Raw genomic sequence first — 24,530 nt, forward strand, 5'->3', positions numbered from 1 at the left:
TGACGATTTTATGAAGATGTAAAAAAGGTTTAACTAGCCACACATAAGACATAACCTTGCGATTTCTGTACAACGTCAGCAAATGTAACAAGTAGCTGCCGTATTTAAAATAGTCATTCCTTAGCTTATAACGGTCCTTTTAGTATATTAGAGGCTGCAAACCGGAAAGAAAAAGAATTGCAGGAGAAAAAAACTACGGTAAAATTTATATAAACCTTGCCGGCTGTACCTCCCTATATTAGACGAGATTTTACCATGTGAGAATAAAAAGTGCTGCAGAATACTAGCAACCAGAGACGAGTATGTAGTTAAAAGTGTATCAGAAGTATTAATTCCAATCAATTTCAATTTTGAGACACCCTTGAGTAGCACTGTACCCACATGTAAAGAAGGAGCAGGGTTAGAAGTATTAAAACACAGAAACTCGCATTTTGAAGCATTTACAGAAAGCCCAATCATACTCAAAGCATTATTCAGAACATTTAGGTTCTTTGTGAGGCCTGACCTACTGTGACTAAATAGCAGAACATCATCAGCATAGGCAATGTGACTAACAGCAGTATTTTCTAAAAACACAGTAGGAGACAGCATTCGCAAACAGTCCGCAAGCACAGTTTTAAAAACATATGGAGACAGCATACCACCTTGCCTGACTCCCTTCTTTACTGAGATAGGCTCGGATACATCAGAAATCCATTTTAACCAAACCAACGAATTAGAATACCAATATTGAAGAACTTTTACTTCGGAAGAATTAACTCCTGCTTTAACTAAGCAGTGAAGCGCTTGCGAATGTACAACGTTGTCAAAAGCAGCCGAGATATCAACCGAGCAAAAATAAATTGGCCCTTTTTTGCATTTTTGCCGAGACTAGCAACTGACCAAGTATATGATGGGCTTGAGAACAATCAAAACCGGCTCTGAACCCAACTTGATAATCAGAAATATCACATTTAGTCAAAACTTTAGGCAATACGACATGCTCGAACAGCTTGCTCATGAAGCAGGAAACTGTAATTGGTTGATAACTGGAACACTGATCTGCGTCCTTTTTCTTTTTTAGAACTGATGTTACAATTCCTGAATGAAAAATGTCTGGAACTAATGACTGGGCTAAGCACATCTGAAATAGGGGCTGATTGTGTGTTAACAAAAATGGACACTTAATGGTGAAGTAATTGTAACACAGACCATCCATATCAGGAGCACTTGATTTCTTAACATTCTTAAAAGCCCAATAGATATCACCACTAGACATTGACAATATATGGACTTGCCGAAGAACTCGAGGAACAGTATTATGCAACAAGGAAGAAAACATGGACTGGATAGAATGATTAAATGTAGAAAAAACACGAGTAAAATGAGCAACAAAATCACTGATTTTGATAATCGAAACGGTAGCAGACACACAATTGCTGCTATTAATTACATTGGACAAAGACTTCCGATCCGAGGGGGCCATCCAAACCATTCAGGCGGCCTTGACGCAAAGAAGATCTAAACTAACGTTTCGAATTTTGCTTAATTTTAAATACTTCACCAGACTTGGGCCGATCACCAGCAATCCAAAGGCGAAGCCAAAACTTCGCGCGTTGTTAGTTTTAAGTTTGAATCATTATATGACTGTTGGGGTTCCACCCCTGTTTCTTTTCCTTTCAGATAAATGACCTGTTTTCGTTCTAATTACATTTGCTTAGATTTGCCTATAGTATAATTCTCAATGACAATTTAAAAGTCTCGTTTCTAAGCTATAGTTGTGTTGCAATAAGTAAGCTTACAATGCTCTCACTTCGTGAGGGCGAGAAATTTTTTTGTTTTTGATTGTGCTGCGCACAATCATTGTCTACGAATCTTTGTCATTGTCCACAATCATTGTCTACGAAATGGATTTTGTAAAGTTGAAGTTATGTGTTTATGTTTGTAAGGGTGGACCAAGGTAGCGCGTGGGCGGTCATTTATCTTACGGGGGGAGGTGTTGGTGTTCCACCCCTGTTTCTTTTCCTTTCAGATAAATCTGAAATCCTCTCTGATCTGGAGTCCTTGGGGGATACTCTCTCCCAGTCACTTCATACTTCACCCAAACCTTTGTCCAGTAACCCTATTCATAGTTGTTATTATTCATGGGAATCGACAATTATTTCCGGCAAATTGTATTCAGTGGGAGATGTATTCAAATTTCATTTTCAATTAGCATCAGCGGATATTCTGCATTTGATTATCCCAGGGGAGGGAACCCAGAAAAAAGGCGATTTATGGTTCGCTCAAAATTTTACTTCATTCCCAGTACCCTTATCGTGTTCACAGGCTTTTGCATTTTCGGCCTTAGAATATTTGAAATTATGCCAAGGTGCAATTTACTTTTTTATTGAGATGTGGGGTTGTTTCCACAGATGGAAATTAAGAGGCTAGTGCAGCCAATTTTTCATGATGGCTGGCATCATTATTTGTGCCAGAAACTGATTCTCTGCTCCTCTCAAATGTAAATTCGTGAGAGAGAGAACATTTTTTGTTTTTGATTGTGCTGCGCACAATCATTGTCTACGAATCTTGGGGACTTCAACTTTCAAAACCTAATGCGGATGCTATACAATTTAGATCATGGTGGTCCTAAAGTAGAGACGTGTCATGAGGACTGATCCAGAGCCAAGCGGTGGAAGTAGTAGCACAGACACTGGTGGAAGAGAGAAGGCAAATGGATTTTGTAAAGTTTAAGTTGTGTGTTTTTGTTTGTAAGGGTGGACCAAGGTAGAGCGTGGGCGGTCATTTATGTTACAGGGGAAGGGGTTGGGGGTCCCCTCCTGCTTCTTTTACTTTCGGATAAATGACCTGTTTTCGTTTAATTATATTTGCTTAGATTTGCCTATAGTATAATTCTCAATGACAATTTAAAAGTCTCGTTGCTAAGTCATAGTTGTGTTGCATTAAGTAAGCTTTGAAGTAAGTTCTATATTTTTACTTCCTGGTTGGAGTCATTGAATAATAGGGTTGGGAAGGTAGAATTGGTTTTGAATGGGAATTGAGATAATTGGCTGGGCCAAGCGAAGGTCCACCCCTATGAACAGTGCTGTAAAGATTATTATTTTTGAATTAGTCTACTTTGAGACCCCGTATAGAGAGTCTGCAATTGGAATTTATAGATGTTATTATTGTAACCGTTTGGAAGAATACAAGTAAGGTATTTTCTACAAACTGTGTACTAGTTTCCGTAACCCAGGCAGGGTAGGAATAGAGTTACGAGATATCGTCATTATTATATGGACAGGGGGGTTTGTTACCTCCAAGATGAGAGTTAGAGATTTTCGAGCCGTAACCCAAGGAGGGTACATTTGGCTTTAGAAAGTGGCAATTTGACCACTTGGTCGCGTTATCATACCCTGGGACAGGGTATATTGTAAAAAGGGTAGTACCAAACCCGATATTTTGCAGAACCGGTGTGGTGGACGCGGGCATCACATTATAATTTGGGGCCGGGGCTTTCCCCTCCAATAAGTGGTGACACTCGTATATTACCACGCCAGTGGCGTTCTGGCCTACCGGTATAACACTGGTGGCCGCAAAAAAAGGTCCTATCAGTAAACCTGATAGTAAAAGAATTCCGCGTTTTCGAAGCGACTAGTTGAGTTAGCCTACATAGTGATAGTAGCCTATTGTGATTACATATAAAGAGAAAAAAAAATACGGAATCAATTAATATAATTATGATGATCTATAATGGGCTGTACCTTGTTAGATCATAATTGAAAAATTTACGAATCAATATATCGTGCAAATAATTACTGTGCAAAAATATAAGGCCAATTGACACGCAGCAATTTTTCGCGAGAGACCGGAAGTTACATCGATAAAAGAATTTTCATTTAGACTGAAGAGGTAATTTCAGTTAACGGAATTGTGAAATTATGTCGGACAGAGGTGAGATTAACTCAAGACCGTGAAGGGCGAGTGAAGCCCGTATAAAAAGTAGGAAAATAGAAAGAAAGGCTAATATGGAGGCCTTTGAGAGAGCGCACCGAGAATATGAGGGAAAAATGCAGGCTGAGAAAGATGAAATTAGAAAGAATAGAAAAGAGGACGGAAAGGCTAGAGTAGCCTATAAAGAAAGAGACAATACGGATATAAAACGAACAGATTCAGAAAATGAACTAAAAAAAAAATAATGACAGACGGAATCAAAGTAGTCCGAGTAGAAGGAGCAGTATTGAATTGAGATCCAGCAGGAGCTTGCGAAAAAACACTCAAATAGATATGACACAACAAATATTAAATTTCATGGAGAAGGACAGATTAGCTAGAGAACGAAAGGAGGAGAAAGATAGATTAGCCAGAGAACGAAAAGAGGAGAAATATAGAAAAGAAAGAGCGAGAGATAGACAAGAAAGAGAGAGATAGAAAAGAAAGGGAACAAATAGAAGAGGTATCCGAAAGAAAGCACCTAGAGTATATGAAAAAATTACAGGATGAAATAGATCAAATTGAAAAAGATAGTCAAGCCAATGAAATACTTCATCAGGCCCGTATGGACAAAATTGAAAAAGATAGTCAAACCAATGAAATACTTCATCAGGCCCGTATGGACAAAATTGAAAAAGATAGTCAAGCCAATGAAATATATCATCAGGCTCGTATGGAAAAAATTGAAGCCCGTAAGGGAATGTCAATGAGTGAGAGATTATCAGACATTTATTACACATTAAATGCTAAAACGGAAAATTATGCTACTCCTGTGACTACCGGGGGAGGTGGGCTGGCCCATAAAACAAATTGGGAGGCTGCGCCACCCTGTCGGAAAAATGAAATGCTTGATACTAAAAATATTGATAATCCGGTAAAATTTGATTCCTCGCAGCCTTTTTCTAAAAATTGCCATAATAAAGATGAGAAAGTAACCTATTAAAGAACAAATTGGGCTATAGCCCATAATGAAGGAAATATTGACGAGTTTGTGAAATCACATAAAATAGAAGGAAAATTAAACGGAAAATTTACCGAAATGGTAATTGACTCGGGGAGTGAGCAAACTTTTGTGCTAATTGACATAACTAAAAAGACTTAAATAGACCATAAAAATAATATTGATACATAGTTTTATTATGGAGATAAGCACAAGTCACAATCTAGGCTGTTTATAACAGAAATTGCACGTAACAATGGTACAATTCAAAGAAACACAATAAAGGTAGGCTTAGCACCTACTCTAGCAGTGGATGTTTTAGTAGGAGGAGACTTTGGAGATATCAGAAATTGGAAATCCAAATTTCCAGAAAATGGAAAACTTGAGAACACTTTTAACGAGTGTGAGACGCCGAAAAAGGTTTGCCAGAATGAAGCGCTGATTGTAGCAGAGAAAAAGGAGACGAAATTTATTGTACGCGCTTTTCCTCGAAAAGTCCGAAAAATTTTAGTAGAATATGAAAAACCAACTGTCGGAGTTTAGTTCCCATTTGATAACGAAATATTGGTTTCTACAGTAAAAATAAAGAAAAGTAAGAGAGAGAAAAGAGATATTAAACGGAGCTACAATGAAGAAATGCAGTCAAAGGTGGTGGACACTGGAGTCCAAGTCAGATTTAACGATGATTTATTATTTTGCGCGAATGACAAAATTGAGAAAAGTAGAGATGAAAAGAGGAGTGTAAAAAAGAGACAAAATTTGGATGGGCTTTGCCTTGATAAAATAAATAATAGGGAGAAAAATAAAATGTCGGATGGGCTGTGCCTTGATAACATAAATAATAGGGGATAACAAGAGGTCAAAGACCCATGGGAAATAAAACAAGATGGGTACAAAATAGAGATGAATGACCTACAACGGGTTGGGGGAAAGTTGTGAAAGATGGAATGTCGAGTCGGATGGAAAAACTTGGAAAGGAATCTAAGATTAGTATTAACAATTCAAAAGATATGTCGATCCTTTATGAGGGGGAGGAATCCCTTGGGGAAGATCCCTTATGGGAAGTCGCGAAAGATAGCCCTTTTCCTCAATGCACAACGGGCGGACAAGTTGTGATCCCTTTACCGAGGTTTTTCCTCTCTGATCTGGAGTCCTTGGGGGATACTCTCTCCCAGTCACTTCATACTTCACCCAAACCTTTGTCCAGTAAGCCTAGTCATAGTTGTTATTCTTCATGGCAACCGACAATTATTTCCGGCAAATTGTATTCAGTGAGAGATGTATCCAAATTTCATTTTCAATTAGCATCAACGCATATTTTGCATTTGATTAGCCTATCCCAGGGGAGAGAACCCAGAAAAAAGGCAATTCATGGTTCGATAAAAATTTTACTTCATTGCCAGAACCCTTATAGTTTGCACATGCCTGTGCATTTTCGGCCTTAAACTATTACAAATTATACCAAGGGGCCATTTACTTTTTTATTGAGATGTGGGGTTGTTTCCACAGATGGAAATTAAGAGGCTAATGCAGCCAATTTTTCATGATGGCTGGCATCATCATATGTGCCAGAAACTGATTCTCTGCTCCTCTCAAATGTAATTTCGTGAGAGCGAGAAAATTTTTGTTTTTGATTGTGCTGCGCACAATCATTGTCTACGAATCTTGGGGACTTCAACTTTCAAAACCTAATGTGGATACTATACGATTTAGACCATGGTGGTCCTACAGTAGAGACGTGTCGATGACGACCGACCCAGAGCCAAGCGGTGGACGTAGTAGCACAGACACTAGTGGAAGAGAGAAGGCAAATGGATTTTGTAAAGTTGAAGTTATGTGTTTATGTTTGTAAGGGGGGACCAAGGTAGCGCGTGGGCGGTCATTTATCTTACGGGGGGAGGTGTTGGGGTTCCACCCCTGTTTCTTTTACTTTCAGATAAATGACCTGTTTTCGTTCTAATTACATTTGCTTAGATTTGCCTCTAGTATAATTCTCAATGACAATTTAAAAGTCTCGTTTCTAAGCTATAGTTGTGTTGCAATAAGTAAGCTTTGAAGTAAGTTCTATTTTTGTACTTCCTGGTTGGAGTCATTGAATAATAGGGCTGGGAAGGTAGAGTTGGTTTTGAATGGGGATTGAGATGATTGGCTGGGCTAAGCGAAGGTCCATCCCTATGAACATTGCTGTAAAGATTATTATTTTTGAATTAGTCTACTTTGAGACCCCGTATAGGGAGTCTGTAATTGGAATTTATAGATGTTATTATTGTAACCGTTTGGAAGAATACAATTCAGGTATTTTCTAAAAACTGTGTACTAGTTTCCGTAACCCAGGCAGGGTAGGAATAGAGTTACGAGATACCGTCATTATTATATTGACAGAGGGGTTTGTTACCTCCAAGGAGAGAGTTAGAGATTTTCTAGCCGTAACCCAAGGTGGGTACATTTGGCTTTAGAAAGTGGCCATTTGACCACTTGATCGTGTTATCATACCCTGGGACAGGGTATACTGTAAACAGGGTAGTACCAAACCCGATATTTTGCAGGTGGACGCGGGCATCACATTATAATTTGCGGCCGGGGCTTTCCCCTCTAATAAGTGGTGACACTCGTATATTACCATGTCAGTGGCGTTTTGGCCTACCGGTATAACACTGGTGGCTAAATACCACGAACAATGACTTTGTATCTGCTCTTTTCAAGAGTTTTAATATGGCCCTTTACTTTCTTTGATAGTTTTAACTCATTTCTGTGATCACATCTGAGGCTAATATGGATATCCGACCTTTCTTCTATCCCCTTGCAGGTTATTTAGTAGAACTTAAAGGGATATGGTCTCAAAGAAAATTCCCAAGCCACGTAAGCTGCTCTTTCATGATGTAATTCGGCCTACTAAGTGGCATTGAAGCACTTTGATCATGAAGCTACCTTATAAACAAGCTTTATAAAAAATAGAATTTTACTTGATTTTGACATGTAAATTTTTGATTTTCTTTCGTGTATTCCTCGAATAATATTCAAGTATTAGAATAAGAAAAAGTTTCAAGCTTAACCTGGGATGCAATTGGAAAGAAAGCGCTATGCTTCGGCTATTCTCTGACCGAATTCATCGTTGCCAATAGGAATTATTTGATGAAGCTAATAAGCTCTGGAGTCTGAACAGAACGACGAGGAACTGTACTTGCAACAGAAGATACAGTCTTAATCGCCTTTTTTTCCTGTTTTATTGACACATTCTTTGCCAATACTATTATCTAGGGGCTGTTTTGGCACGATTCGCGCATCTTATGTAGAAGGAAATGCCGAGAACAACAATCAATGGAAAGTGGTTTAATATCTTAAAGTCAAGATGTTGCCACTTGTGTTCAGTTTCCCATAGTGACGTAGATTCCCATTTCATGCTCTGCGAATGTTCGTCAAAGTATCTAAACTATCCCGAGGAGTTCCTTCTGAACGCGATAATTCTTATTTTTCATTTATTTATATATATATATATATATATATATATATATATATATATATATATATATATATATATATATATATATATATATATATATATATATATATATATATATATATATATATATATATATATATATATATATATATATATATGTGTGTCCAATAAGAGAGTCATGCATACTCCTGCCATTTACCCGTGCCCCAGCCATTTAAACATTTGCCTCTCAATTACTGGGACTATCTGTCTTGGCTTTTCTCTGTCTACAATTACCCAGCGGCTTGATGTAACCCATAAAACCTATTGCAAAATACTTGATAACTTCAATTCAAATTCTTATTTTTCATTTATTTATATTTATATATGTATATATATATATATATATATATATATATATATATATATATATATATATATATATATATATATATATATATATATATATATATAAATAAATATAATGTTAAGTTCAGACTCTGTGCAAACATTTGCTTAGCCGCTAAAATTTGTCGTTGAAAAAGGTAGAGTTCATTCTAAAATGATAAGATATTCAAAATCAGAATAGGACGTGCAGCAGAGGCAAATACATTTTGCACACATTTGCAATACATTTACATTTTTTTTTGGTCCAAGCAACTGTTTTCAGGCTAGGTAACCTTTTTGCGATGCACTTACCATACCACACATAAGTTTTGAAAACCGTAAGAATTACTATCTATAAACAAAACTAACTTTAGGTTATCTTTTTTTTTTCTTTTCTTGAAATTTTCAAGCTTTTCATTTGCCAAATATGTGAATTCTGGCATCGGGTCTCCCGAGGATTATTGTCAACGATATTATCGAAATAAGTGGAATTTCAGGTTTACTGAATGACTGTCTTTCAACAATCAGCTCGTTTTATTTTGTCTATTTCTTCCTTTATTTTCCCGCTGTTAAATAGAAAAATAGAATATGAATCAAGGAATTTTATGGAAATGGCGACATACCGAACGCGTACTCGTGGCTGATAGCGTTTTTATATTGAATTAATCTGGAATATTATAAATACAGACAGGTTATAAACTAGTAGTTTGAAAAAAAAGAAAGAAAAAGAATGAAGTCCATCTTCAATGAAAGATAATTTATGCTTTCCTTAAAATACATGCTAAAAAGAACAAAGATGCGTCGCTATTTATTTCTTGGCTAAAATTTTGTGTATTTTATTAGGCTATCTTAACTGTTTATTATATGTAATATTTTTTTTCATGCTGCCTAAAGGTGTTGGTGAAAACAGGAGACAACACATGCATAGCCACCACCCTCCAAACATAATAGAAGCAACTCCTTGCAGTTCGCTTCTACAAAGCTCTGACCAAAAAGGTCCGTACTTGGCAATCCCTGGTATGAGCTTGCTGCTTCCTTCTCTGATACATGTACTTCTTTCTTCTAATCAATGTTTTGTGCTATTTTTATGGTTAAGTGTTATTCTGACATGAAAATACGCTGCAGGATTCCCTCAATCAGCACATTCTAGTGGATATTGAACGAGCACTTTCTGAAATGAAGCTGGTCGATTTTATTGATGTGCAAAAATATTCTTAAGTCTCAACCTCGGTCTTTACTTCCATCAGAAAAATGTATTTTTTTTATACAATTAACTGATTTTAATGTAGCAATAGCAATAACTCAAGAAGTAACAAGCGTGCTCTATATTCATTTTTAGCTTTAGACGGATGTGGAGTCCTCGGGTCTGGTCGAGGGAGCGTATGGTATATGTAACTATGGTTAAAACATGAAGTACTTTAACTTGTGACAGTTGTTAAGGCAAAGAATGAAAGAGGGATACGTCTTGCAGAGGGGGAGATGTGCAACTGTTTTGCTCTGTCATGCTTCCGAGCTACACGTTTTGTCCTCTTTTTCTAATTTAATATCACTCTCTGTATTGGGCTTTTCGAAAAGAAAATTAATAATGCTGGAAGATTTGAATCCTGTATTGGGATTTTGTTCAGGCTCCATGAAATTTGGCTAGTCTATAGTTCATCAGTTTTGGATAGGCTATTTCATTGAGGGAAAAGAATATTTTCTCCAAAGTAAGGGGTGATTTGTTCTGTATTTTAAAAGAGAGCAGCATTGCGTTTTTTATGAGAACAAAAATAAAGAAAAAAAAAAAAAAAAAAAACATAAGCCCTGCGTCCTAAATTAGTTTCATTTTTGTATTATATTAACAGTGTATAGAATATCCTTATATATATGCACATTAAGCATTTTATTGAAATTATTATCAAAGCCATTGGAATACGCTGTATATGACCTACAATTCTTTTGTGACAAATATTCTGCTCTCTGTTCATCATTTGTCATTTGCACTGAATATTGCTTGACACTGAATATTGCTGTGCTTCGTATTTTACATGCGTTTGTCTTTCTGTTTGCTTTTTCTTTCTAATTTTTGCGCTTTAGGTTCACTTTATACATCAACTCCCAATTTAAATATCGCAGAAGTTACACAACCGTCAACATGTGGCGTTCAAATACAGGTTCAGCCAGCAACACCGCAGCTTGCTCATCGGCCGATAAAAACAGAACGATTTTTGTCGGTTCCAAGCTCTGGACCTCACGGTGGTAATTGTTATCGCATGTGCTATTCCGTCATGTGACTAATGGAATTGCATGACTTAACTCTGTCCTGAAGTAAAAAAAAAATAATAATAAAAACACGAACCAAAAAACTCTGGTTTTGCTCATTTTGTTGTTATCGTATATTAAAGGAAGACCCTTACGTCCGTTTTATTATCTTCAAGTTCTCCTGTATTTTAATAAAAAAAAAATTAAATGAAAAGAAAAGCATTTTAGAAGACAAAATCAGTTAGCTGTAAGAAAAAAACAAAAATAAATAAATAAGAGATTTCCAAACTCTGAATGAAGCTAAAAAAAAAAAAAAACGTGAGTATTCTATTAAAAGTTTGTTTTCTTTCTATTAATCCTATTACTTCAGCTTCCACACGAGGATGTCCTTTGGTTTTTTTTTTCGTTTTTTTTTTAGGAGAGGTTTTTTGTTCATATTTATAAATACTTGAGGCATGGGATATGGTCCCACTGACTCTCCCCTAAATTGACTGTACGCGCTACAACTAGCTTAGGTAAGAAGAACATATGCGTGAGTTTGTGTTGAATCTTTGTTTAATGCTATATAGGTAAGAACTCTTACTAAATACATACGTTTCTGTTTTTCCTTTCCATCATTTATCCTTTTTTTCTGGCATGTCAGGAACAAAATTTGTGTGTTGTTATTACTACCCAGATACGTTAAAAAGCCTCAACTCCAGTTTTTTCGTAAATGCTCTTTCGTAGCGTTTATAAAGCGATATAAATTTCAAAACCCAAGAAAGCAAAAAATCCAATAGAGCAATAGTTATATTGAAATATACATTGAATAGAACTCGATTCTCAGGAGATATTGATTTCTGATATTAACAAAAGTAACTGTTACTTAAAGAAAATAATTTTCACACTTAATTACACTAACAGAAAGTTTTGGCCAGAATCAAAGCTTTGATGCATGTGGAGAAATTAGTTTTTATTACTTCTTGTAAGATAATTTTTTTCGTAGACAGCACTTTTGGTGTTGTCGGGAATAATTTCCTATGTAATAGAAGAACATTCCTTAATATGGTGTCAGCTCATGTAGTTTTAATAATATTTACGAATAAGAAAAAAATAATAAGAAGTTTGTGTGTTGCATTTATTTTTCATAAAATTTTACCTCTTTCAAGCCCAAGGTCTTTTTTTATATCCTATTTAATGAGGAATAAACTGTAAATAGTTCGGTTAGTACTGAAATAAAAAATACTTTCATATTTTCGTTTTTAAAGACAAATTACGGTATCGATAGTGCCTAACTTATAAGTACCAAGCTCTGAAATTTTCTCATCTTTCCTTAGATATCAACGTTTAATGGCGCCAAATTAAGATAGTTTACTTGAAACTGCCTAGTTTAGGCAAAAGGAAAGAGTTTAAGAAATACTAACTGTTTTCTCTTCACTTGTATAACTGTTTCTATTGATGTCGAAAACAAACTGTTTCAAATATTTTTGATCAATAAACATTTTGAGAACCGAATTGCATAATATAAGACCATTGTTTCAGTTGGGTCTTTTTATAGAAGCAATATATTAGAATGCCTGCAGCCTATTATTTTTTTTTTCTACAAACCTGCACGTGCCCTTAATTTCAAATTTTACGCCATGAATCAACCAAAAGAGTTGTTGAACATCAATTTGCTTTGTGGGTGGTTTTTTAAGCCAATCGATTAAACACGCTTATGTCATTATAGCCAACAGTGTAATCTATTCATATTTTGAAGTATAGAAACGTGCTTTTACATTATTCTATACTTTCTATAATTTATTATACTCTCATTATTCTGTTATTTAGTAGTAAAGTTACGTCTACTTTAAAGTTTTTTAATGTTTATTTTAATATTCTAATTGAGAAACAAGGCCTGATTAGCTGTCCCTAGCAAGGAAAAGCAGAAAAATGGTGCTTTGGTGCCGAATCATGGTCGTAATAGAAACTAAGAACTGATAGCGCCATTGACAGTGTAGTGCTAGCCAGTTTCACTAGAAAACCTCAAAACAAGCTGAAGCTAAGCTCAGCCTATTGAAATTTTAATTTTGATTACAATCCAAATGGAAAAGAAAAGCAAAAGAAAAATAAAAAACACAATAAAAAGTGGAAAACTTCAAGCTCTCTCTTGTTCACGTTTGACAAAAAAGTCTTTTGTTTTTGGCCCAGGAAAGTCTTTTGTTCTGGAAATTTCTGGTGACAAATTTTACTTGTAGACGCTAAATGATGTTGGCTGTTTTTTTTGTTTCTTCCGCTGAAACCCTGGTCCTTGGTTTATTTCCAGTTTATCTATAGACGATTAAAACATCTGTTGTTCATTAATTATATGATAACTTCAGTTAACTTGGAAGTTACCAATGTCATTTATTACAAAGAAAAACATTTTTTATTCACAAGTTTACTATTCATTCAAATTTTAGGCAATAATGGTGGTAATATGGCAGTTAGTCCTAGTGGTGCATCGATTGGTCGCAATGCCAGTGGGGTTGAACTTGATGTCCCTAAGGTATGTAACTCAAGAATAATGCTGCGGTAATTTAATGGGTATTATGAAAATCGAGACCTATAGCCCCCTGTCTCAAACTGATTACGTAGGTTTAATACGTTCATATATTTCTGTTGTCTCGTTTGATTACCAAAGTATCAATTGAATCTTTGTTTTTTACAAAACGAGTGATGTCTCCTGTTCAAAAGTACATGGAAATTGATGATAAAGATACATGTTCGTGCCATTTGTTAAGACCGAACGTCACCCTTTTCCTAAGAAAAAACTTGTTTTTTGGCCGCCAAACAATCGAAAAGTCATTTTGTAGTTTGTATTTTTTCGTTATCTTATGAAACTTCAATTGGAAAAATTGAAATCTAAGTAAAGAGCCACATTAAACTTAATAGAAATAATCGTATCTATGAAATGGACCACCACCACTCCCTCATCCCAACGCTAGTTTTAGTTTTTCTCTTTTCTTTTCTCAGTGTTTCAAAAATCAATGCTCGGAGAATTTTTTAAACATTTGAATCACTCTGCTTCGAGAATGAAAGGACCTATTCGCTTGTATTGGCCTTAAGAAATAACACACTTGCAGTTACCACCTGATTTTTGTTTTTTTGCTCCCTAAAATGCTTCCAGGAAAGTGCTAGTCCAATGTTAGCATAAACAACACAAGCTTGAGGGGGCCATTTTCTATATATTGAGGGGGTCCCCTCATATATAGGTCATTTCTGTTCTGTTGTCGCTCTTTGCTTTCATTTGAGAGGCGCTCTCAAATGTGAAGAAGGATGTCAATCCCCTCAACCTCCACTGTTTGTGTTCTAGTTCAGTCTTTGCACATCGGATGGGGTAAGGGCGTTGGCGCCCATAGGGGAGGGCAACGGCCCCCCCCTGGCTGAATGACGGTATCATATATTCTTATTAATTTAAAAACTTTTTCCACAAAATAAGTTTTCCAAGAAAAGTAAAGAGCTGAATTAAGCCAAAAATGAGCAGAAATAAAGTCAAATAATCTTCCAAGCGTACAGCTACCACAATTCACTATTAACAATTAAATGAAACTCAAAACAAACAGAAATTAGAATAAATGGCCGAGTAAAACTCAAAACGATCAAAAATTAACATTAGTAGGGCTGATAACCCCCATGCCTTCTCAAGACCAGAATATAACTTTGGCTTTAGTGAAAAAAAAAATGACCGTTATTGGAATGGTAAGGTACGGGTGTCACCCCTTATTGGTGCAAAAATGGTGTTACACCACTTACTGGAGGGGAAAGCCCCTGGCGGCGCCAAATATTATAATGGTATGCCCGCACCTACCACAACGGTTCTGTAAATATAGGGTGTGCTAGTACCCAATTTACAATATACCCTGCCCCAGGGTATGATAATGCGATCGAGCGGTCAAATGGCCAAATTCTAAAGCCATGGGGGTACCCAGCCCGGTTGACCACTAAAAATCTCTAACTATCTCCTTGGAGGTAACGAACCCCCCTGTCAATATAATAATGAAGTTATCTCGTAACTCTATTCCTACCCTGTCTGGGTTCCTGGAAAAATTAGTCTACACCGTTGTAGAAAATATCTTGCTTGTAATCTTCCAAAGGTCACACATATACAACAAAAAGGATATACTCCCCCAAACGGGGTCTCAAAGTAGACTAGCTCAAAAATTCGTTCTGTACAACAACTTTTCATAGGGATGGACCTTCGCTTGGCCTAGCCAATCCTCTCAATCCCCATTCAAAATCCATTCTACTTTTTCTTAACTTTATCTTTCAATGGCTCAGACCAGGAAGTCCAAAATAGAATTTAGTTCAAAGCTTACGTATTGGGAAAGAATCTAGCTTAACAACCATAATTCAACTTAGGATTAAAAATTATTTTATGGGCAAATGTAATTACAGAAAAGAAAATGGGTCATTTATCTGAAAAGAAAAGAAACAGGGGTGGAACCTTAACACCTCCCCCCGTAAGATAAATGACCACCCATGCGCCACGCTGGTCCACCCTTACAAATATAACACCTAACTTCAAAATCACCAAACTTGTCTATCTTCTGTTCTTCCTTCTTTTGTATATCTCCACTGCAGCTAGCCGTTAGCTTATGGCTTCACGACTATACCATCCCCTTGGCTTTGCTCCATTGCCATTCTGTATTTCTGTCCATCCAATCAAAGCTATTGTCTGTACAGCTCTATTCATCAAGCTTGGGATTTCAAAGAAGGAATAATCCACGAAATTTGTGGCACTCAATCTTGCACAGCAAATAAAAAAATTTCTCGCTCTCACGAAATTTACATTTGAGAGGAGCAGAGAATCAGTTTTTGGCACATTCGATGATGCCAGCCATCATGAAAAATTGGCTGCACTAGCCTTTTAATTTCCATCTGTGGAAACAACTCCACATCTCAATTAAACTGTAAATTGCCCCTTGGCATAATTTCAAATAATCTAAGGCCGAAAATGCAAAGGCCTGTGAAAATGATAAGGGTACTGGGAATGAAGTAAAATTTTTAGCGAACCATGAATCACCTTTTTTCTAGGCTCCCTCCCCTGGGATAATTAAATGAAGAACATGTGTTGATGCTAATTGAAGATAAAGCTTCGATACATTTCCCACTGAATACAATTTGCCGGAAATAATTTTCGTTTCCCATGAAGAGTAAAAACTATGAATAGGGTTACTGGACAAAGGTTTGGGTGAAGTATGAAGTGACTGGGAGAGAGTATCCCCCAAGGACTCCACATCAGAGAGGCAAAACCTCTGTAAAGGGATCACAACTTGTCCGCCAGTTGCGCATTGAGGAAAAGGGCTATCTTTCGTGACTTCCAGCAGGGGATCTTCCCAAAGGGATTCCTCCCCCTCATAAAGGATCGAAATATCTTTTGAGTTGATAGTACTAATCTCAGATTCCTTCCCAAGTTTTTCCAATCCAACCCGACATTCAATATCTCCCAACTTTTTCCCAACTTGTTGTAGGTCTTTCAACTCTTTTTTGTAATCATCTTGTTTTATTCCCCATGGGTCTTGGACCTCTTTGTCCCCCCCCTATTATTTAAGTTATCAAGGCACAGCCCATCCAACTTTTTATATCTCGCCACTGCAGGCTGAATCTTCAAATTTTGTCATTTTTTTGCATTTCTCTTTTCATCTCTACTTTTCTCAATTTTGTCATTCGCGCAAAATAATAAATCATCGTTAAATCTGATTAAGACTCCAGTGTCCACCATCTCTGACTGCCTTTCTTTATTGTAGCTCCGTTTAATATATTTTTTCTCTCTTTTAGTTTTCTTTACTTTTACCGCCGAAACAAATAGTTCGTTATCAAATGGGAACTGAATTCCGACATTTGGTTTTTCATATTGTACTAAAATTTCTCGAACTTTACGAGGAAAAGCGCGTACAATAAATTTCGTCTCCTTTTTCTCTGGTACAATCAGCGCTTCATTTTGGCAAACATTTTTCGGCGTCTCACACTCGTTAAAAGTGTTCTCAAGTTTTCCAATTTCTGGAAATTTTCCCGAAAAATCATTATCGCGCGTCTTATTTTCAATATTATGTGGTCTCTTTACTTCTGCATCCCACTTTTGCGGATTATCAACATTTCGAACACGAGTATCAAGTTTTTTGTTTTTCCGACAGGGTGGCGCAGCCCCCCAATTTGTTTTTTGGGCCGGTCCACCTCCCCTCGTAGTCAACGAAGTTGTATATTTTTCCGTCTTAGTGTAGTTTTGTAATTTTCCCACTGTTAAAGAAGTCGCTTTTAACGATAGGAGATTTCTGATATCCCAAAAGTCTGCTCCTACTAAAACATCTACTGCTAGAGTAGGTACTAAGCCTACTTTTATCGTTTTTCTCTGGACCGTAACGTCCTTCTTCGCAATTTCTATTCTTACCCAAGCAGACGGGCATTGGTGCTTATCTCCATAATAATATACTGTTGTAATATTATTTTTTTATTCGGTCAATTTTCCGTTTAATTTTCCTTCTATTTTATGTGATCTCACAAACTTGTCAATGTTTATTTTATTATGGGCTATAGCCCAATTTGTTCTTTTGTAGGTTACTTTCTCTTCTCTATTATGGCAATTTTTAGAAAAAGGTTCATAGGAATCAAATTTTACCAGATCATCAATATTTTGAGTCTTAAGCATTTCGTTGTTCCGACAGGGCGGCGCAGCCTCCCAATTTGTTTTATGGGCCGGTCCACCTCCCCCCGTCGTCAACGAAGTAGCATGTTTTCTTGTAAAAGTGTTTAATGTCTGGTAATTTTCATTTTCTCGCGATTGATCCTTAGACAAGTTATCAGAGGCAACGCTGTAGCGTTGCCTATAGTAAAGGCCATACGGCTCCAATGTTTTATTATTTATTTTTTTTTTTCCAGAGGCACTTCATATGGAAGGGGTCGTCGTAGAAGCTTCAAAAGGGGCTCATTTGATTGAAAATCGAGAGTTCTAGTGCCCTTTTTAATAGTAAAAAATGATTGGAGGGCAACTAGCCCCCCCACGCCCATCATTTCTCCAGACACCTCCAATCAGAATTTTGAGATAGCCATTTTGTTCAGCGTAGTTAATTTCCAGATATAAAATATATTTTTGAGGAGGATACTCCTCAACAACCCTCTGGGCAAGGGTTTTAAGGTATACCCTTAAGGCATATAAGGTTTTTATAGATGGCGTTGTAGTAGAAACTTCAAAACAAGCTCATTTGATTCGAAATTAAAGGGCTAGTGCCCTTTTTAAGAGTCGAAAGTGATTGGCGTGCAACTAGCCCCCTTCCCTCCCCCCCCCCCCCACGTCCATCATTTCCCCAAACACATCCAATCAAAATTTTGAGATAGCCATTTTGTTCAGCGTAGTTGACTTCCCGATATAAATTAAATTTTTGAGGATGATCATCCACCACCCCCTTCAGGGCACGGGTTTTATGGTCTGCCCTGGGGGGACATCAGGGTTTTATAGAAGGCGTTGTCGTAGAAACTTCAAAACAGGCTCATTCGATTGGAAATTAAAGGGCTAGTGCCCTTTTTAATAGTCGAAAATGATTGGAGGGAACTAGCCCCTCCCCCGCCCATCATTCTCCCAAACACATCCAATCAAAATTTTAAGATAGCCATTTTGGTCAGCGTAGTTGATTTCCAAATAGAAAATATATTTTTGAGGAGGATACTCCCCCACAACCCTCAGGGCAAGGGTTTTAAGTTATGCCCTGGGAGCATATAAGGTTTTTATAGAAGGCGTTGTCGTAGAAGCTTCAAAACATGCTCATTCGACTGGAAAATAAAGGGCTAGTGCCCTTTTTAATAGTCGAAAGTGATTGGAGGGTGACTAGCCCCCTTCCCCCCCCCACGCCCATCATTCTTCGCAAAACATCCAATAAAAATTTTGATATAGCTACTTTGTTCGTTGTAGTTTTTTTCCTTATAGAAAACATATTTTTGAGGAGGACACTCCCCCAAACCCACTGGGACTATGGTTTTCAGTTATGACTTGGGGGCATATAAGGCTCATGTGGAAGGTGTTGTCATAGAAACTTCAAAACAGGCTCATTTGATTGGCAATTCAAAGGAATAGTGCCCTTTTTAATAGGCAAAAGTTTTTGGAGGGCAACTAGCCCCCCCCTACGCCCATCATTCCCCCAAACACATCCAATCAAAATTTTGAGATAGCATTTTTTTTCAGCGTAGTTGATTTCCAGATTGAAATTATATTTTTGAGGAGGACACTCCCCCCATCCCTCAGGGCAAGGGTTTTCAGTTATGCCCTGGGGGCATATAAGGTTTTTTAGAAGGCGTTGTCGTAGAAACTTCAAAACAGGCTCATTTGATAGGAAATTAAAGGGCTAGTGCCCCTCTTAATAGTCGAAAGTGATTGGTGGGCAACTCGCCCCCCCCCCACGCCCATCCATTCCCCAAACACATCCAATCAAACTTTTGAGATAGCAATTTTGTTCAGTGTAGTTGATTTCCAGACTTAAAAAATTTTTTTGAGCAGGACACTCCGCCACAACCCTCAGGGCAAGTTTTTTAAGTTGTGCCCTGGGGGCATATAAGGTTTTTATTGAAGGAGTTGTCGTAGAAACTTCAAAACAGGCACATTCAATTGTAAATTCAAAGGGCTAGTGCCCTTTTTAATAGTCGAAAGTGATTGGAGGGCAACTAACCCCCCTCTCACGCCCACCTTTTCCCCAAACACATCCAATCAAAATTTTGAGACAGCCATTTTATTAAACGTAGTTTTAAGTTCTGGAAATTAGGTCTTTGAGGATTGCAACTCCCCCAAAGCCCTTAGGGCAAGGGTTGTAATTTAAGGATTCTCCGAATCCTTCATATTATTTCTTTCGGAAAGGATGCTCGTATAAACTTCAGAGAGGGCTCATTTGATTGAAAATTGAAAGTTCTTGTTCACTTTTTAAGAGTCAAAAGAGATTGAAGGGCAACTAGCCCCTCTTCCTCGTCCACGCCCTAAATGCATCAGATAAAAATTTTGAGATAGACATTTTGTTAAAATATTGTTCAAAGTTCTGATAACAAAAAACTCCGGTGTCGACACAGCCCACCTGTGCCCAGGGGTAGGCGTTCTAAGTTATGCCCTGTGGCATAACTTATTAAGGGGGGTTTATAACTTATGGGAAGGGGTTTTGTATGGGAAGAACACATAGGAAATCTATTATAATTATCCAATTATAAGGTTAAAATACATAGATGCAAAATTGCTTTGGCACACAAATTCCTATTAAGGTAAATTCCAAACAGTCGTGATCCCTTTGTGTCAGCAAGTGAAATGGTCTAAACCCCCTTATTGGAGCTATTTTTTCAATCCATTCATTGTTGTCAATCGCTGTCCACAAGTTATGCAAGCTATTGTTCATATATAAGCTTTTTATCAAAGAGGTAATCGTATAGACTTTGAAAAAAGCCTCATTCGATTTAAATTGAAAGTTCTAGATCCGTTTTTTAAAGTCAAGAATAATCGGACAGTAAGCACCCCCCTCATGTCATAAAAACTTGAAACTTTTAGCAATCAAAAACGAACAAAAGTTAATTAACGAAACTTACAGAAAAATAAGCTTTTCAATGAAAGGTAAAGTCCATTTTCAACTTAAGCTCAGGGGATATAAATACCTTTTAAAATTCAAACTCAAAACGACCAGAAATTACTATTAAAGAATAAATGAAACCCAAAACGAACAGAAATTAAATAAACAATCAAAGCAAAAAACATACAACCAGTAATAATATAAATGAATAAATAGATCTTAAAGCGAGTAATGCTTAGATTGAATATGAAAATCAAGCTTAAAACGGAAAAAAATATTTTGCTATTAAAGTATAAATGAAACTTAAAACGACCAGAAATTAAATAAACAATCAATGCCAACAAACATGCAGTATATATTAATGTAAATGAATAAATAAATCTTTAGACAAGTGAAATTTAAATTGACTATGCAGATCAAGTTTGAATCGAATAAAAATAACTAAAAAAAATAGTCTGGGTATTCCCTCACTGTCGGAGCATAAAACCTACTGCATCATTGGCGCTTTACTGAAAATGAATTATGTTACAAATGTTTTCTTTTGTACTTAATATTGAAAATAAATATTAAAATTACAGTAAAATTTTGAAGTGATGAGCTTTCAGCAATTAATATCATTATGCATCAAATATTCAGTTTAATTTATTAGTTTTTTTCAAGGTTGGTCAAGACAAATATAGTTTCACTACAAGCAAAATTTGGATACTGCCCCCTTCTTCAACTGTAAAAACCTAAAGCCTTCTGCGTCATTGGTGCTTCACTGAAAACGAATTACTCACATATTACAAATTTATTATTTTCCAGTTCTTACAGCATTGAAAATGAAAATAAAAATTACAGTTAAAAAAAATCTTGAACCGATGGATCTTTTAATAATTAATATCATTATATATCTAATATTCAATTTGATTTTGTTTATACTTTCCAAGACTGTTCAAGACTCATATAGTTTTGCCATTTTTTTTAACTCTGCCATTTTTTGTAACTAATCGTGTTAGTTTGTTATGAAAACATTCTATGGCTTCTAGGCATTTCTATTTGAGCGGAAAACCGCACCTCAAACTTTGTGGAACATGCATTTTCTTGCATGAAACACCAAAATATGATAAAATGTCAAGTTTCAGAGTGTTCCACCAGTGCCATTGGTATTTTTGAATCCGCATGGTCAATTTAGGGGGTGGAGGGTAGGCTAATTCTCGTAGCTTCCCCATTCCGTCGTGGTATGGTTCACATTTTCAACAACTGGCGTCTGGACTATCATATAATCTACCAAGCATACAACTACCTCAAATCAGTATCAATAAATAAATGAAACCCAAAACGAACAAAATTAAAATAAATATTAGAGTCAAACTCAAAACGAGCATAAATTAATGTGAGTAGGGTTAAAAACCCCTATGCTTTCTAAAAGCCAGAATATAATTTGTACTTTACTGAAAAAAAATTCAAATGAGTTTACTGAAAAAAAAAATGTGTATTGTCAATTCAATGTACATATGCTGATATTTATTCCCTAAAATCTTAATTAATTTTTAATTTCTTAAAGTTACAAAAGTGAAAACATTTCAAAGAGTTGTTTTCAGTAAAGCGCCAATTACGCAGTAGGTTTTAGGCTTCTGCAGTGAGACGATACACAAACTCTTGTTTGTAGTTATTTTTATTCGATTCAAACTTTATTTGCATATTCAATTTAAGTTTCATTCGTTTTAAGATTTATTTATTCATTTACATTAATATGTATTGTATGTTTGTTCGCATTGATTGTATATTTAATTTCTGTTCGTTTTAAGTTTCATTAATACTTTAATAGCAAAACATTTGTTTTCGTTTTAAGCTTGATTTTCATATTCTGATGAAAATCATCAGGGCTGATCATCGGGGGCTGATGGTTGCCCTCCGATAACTTTTGACTATTAGAGAGGGCACTGTCCCTTTCAATTACTAACCGACTGAGCCTTTTCCGAAGTTTCTACGACAACAAATTGCCATCTTAAAATTTCTATTAGATACGTTTTGGTAAAATACGACATGTGTGCGTGTGGGGGGGGGGGGGATCTGCCTTCTGATCACTTTGACTCTTAAAAAGGCATTTTATCTTCTAATGACCAATCTAATGGCTATCTCAATATTTTGATTGGGTGTGTTTGGGGAAGTGATTAACATGGGGGAGGGGAGCTGGTTGCCCTCCATGAGCTCTTTTTGAAGTTCCTATGACATTTCTTTCTATAAGAAAGTGCCCTGGTCTAAAAAAAAACAACAACAATATATTGCGCCTACATTGCTCTTTACTTAGGCAGTGCTATCGCGCTGCCTATGATATTTTGTTTTGAGATTTCAATTATACAGCACTGGAAGTGCCGATTAGACCAGGTAAGCCCCCCACCTACAATTCAGCCTATGGGTGCCCATGGGCGAGGGGGATGGCATAAATTTCAAAATGAATTTTGGGTAATAATTTTTATGTCCCAAAATTTAAACATTTTATATTCTATGGACGAATTATATCTGAAGGGACGTAAAGTAAGCCTTTCTACTTTGAATATTTTGAAGCTTAAAAGTTTTGTGTATAATAGCTAATTACTTTGTATGGACCGTATATAGGCTTGGGAATAAATGTGCCAACACGCAGCATCATGGCCAGGGATTGGATAAATATATTTTCGATAGTTTAGAATCGATGAGCTGTCTCAGGATTTTCACTGGATAGCCTTCTGGCCATGTTCGGGCTAAAATTGTTGTTCTTTAGCACACAATGGCTGAAATCTGTAATTTGTTTTGGTACAAACTCTTCTCTTGTTGAAGAAATTGCACTAGAACCCTGAATTTTTGCTTGATTGAATTCGTTCCTAACATCCTACTCGTATGGATAGTGACTTGAAGTCTCTGGTGACAGAGCAGACAAGCTTCTGGTTAAGGTTGTCTGTTATGATGAATGTGATACTATAATCTTCCTCAGGAGTGCATCCATTTTCGATCTATCTAGATCAGGCCTTCCTAAACTATGGGTCGCGACCCAAAATAGGGTGGCGTAGCAAAATCATAGGGTCGCAAGAAATTTTAAAGTCAAATATTTAAAAATGAAAGTCAAATTTTATAACATCCTACAGGAAAAGACATATATTGTAAAATTGACTAATTTTTAAAGACTGAAGGTCTAGAATGGAAAAATTGCTGTGGAATATGCACAGATGGTTCAAGAGCGATGACGGGCAAAAACATTGACTTTAAATCATTTTTTTAAGCTACTCATTATGACCATATAACTTTTGCTCACTGCCTTACTCACTGAGAGGCCCTTGCAGCAAAAAAGTTAGCACCATAATTGAACGATGTGCTTCAGGATGCTGTTAAGATTATAAATTTCATTAAGAGCCATGCCCTTAACAGTCACTTATTTTCAAATCTTTGTAAGGATATGGATTCCGTCTATACAACTTTATTATTACATGCAAAAGTAAGATGGTTGTCAAGAGGTAAAAGTTTAAAAAGATTATTATTATTAAAAGACGGAATTGAAATATTCTTAACCAAACGAAAATTTGAACTAGGTACTATCCTTCAAAACGACTTATTGTTATTCGAGCTGTGTTGTTTTTCAGATGTCTTTATGATATTAAACGATATCAACTAGTCTCTTCAAGTAAAAAATTGCGATACATTTACTTCTAATGATAAAGATCGAAGTTTTAGTAGAAAGATTAAAATTTGGAAATATGGGATAGAAAAGAAAATCATTCGAAATATTTGCCAGTGTCGACAATTTTATAATCGAGAGAAATTATTGTCAAACTTTTGTTGCAAAGTTATTGTAGATCACTTAAAAGTGCTAGAAACCTAGTTCTGTACATATTTTATATTAAATATGATTTAAAAAAGGTAGCTTGAATTCAAAATCCGTTTTGTATTGACTTAACTAAGATTGATCACATGCCAATTAAAGCTCAAGAGGAATTTGCTTAGCTTTCGAGTGATTCAAACTTAAAACTACAATTTTTTAAGAAAGCCTTTGACTGAATTCTGGATCAAAACTAGAACTGAA

The 24,530-nt window shown here is 36.2% G+C and overlaps 1 protein-coding gene across 6 annotated transcripts in view; it reads left to right on the forward strand.

Moving 5' to 3' along the window:
* The window catches only part of LOC148946124 (sodium-driven chloride bicarbonate exchanger-like), a 184,890-nt gene that overhangs the window by 115,032 nt on the left and 45,328 nt on the right, over window positions 1-24,530 (forward strand). For 4 of the 6 annotated variants that reach the window (XM_089098135.1, XM_089098138.1, XM_089098137.1 and 1 more), the window contains exons 7-8: window positions 10,797-10,958; window positions 13,382-13,467. In XM_089098135.1, coding sequence (XP_088954261.1) covers window positions 10,797-10,958; window positions 13,382-13,467 — 248 coding nt within the window. Of the gene's footprint in view, window positions 1-9,614; window positions 9,717-10,796; window positions 10,959-13,381; window positions 13,468-24,530 lie in introns of all 6 variants that reach the window. The other 2 variants (XM_089098139.1, XM_089098140.1) reach the window with 2 other exon arrangements.

The sequence above is a fragment of the Artemia sp. Qi Xiang Cuo genome, chromosome 12 (assembly GCF_049724085.1).
Source record: "Artemia sp. Qi Xiang Cuo chromosome 12, ASM4972408v1, whole genome shotgun sequence".
Classification (NCBI taxonomy): domain Eukaryota; kingdom Metazoa; phylum Arthropoda; class Branchiopoda; order Anostraca; family Artemiidae; genus Artemia; species Artemia sp. Qi Xiang Cuo.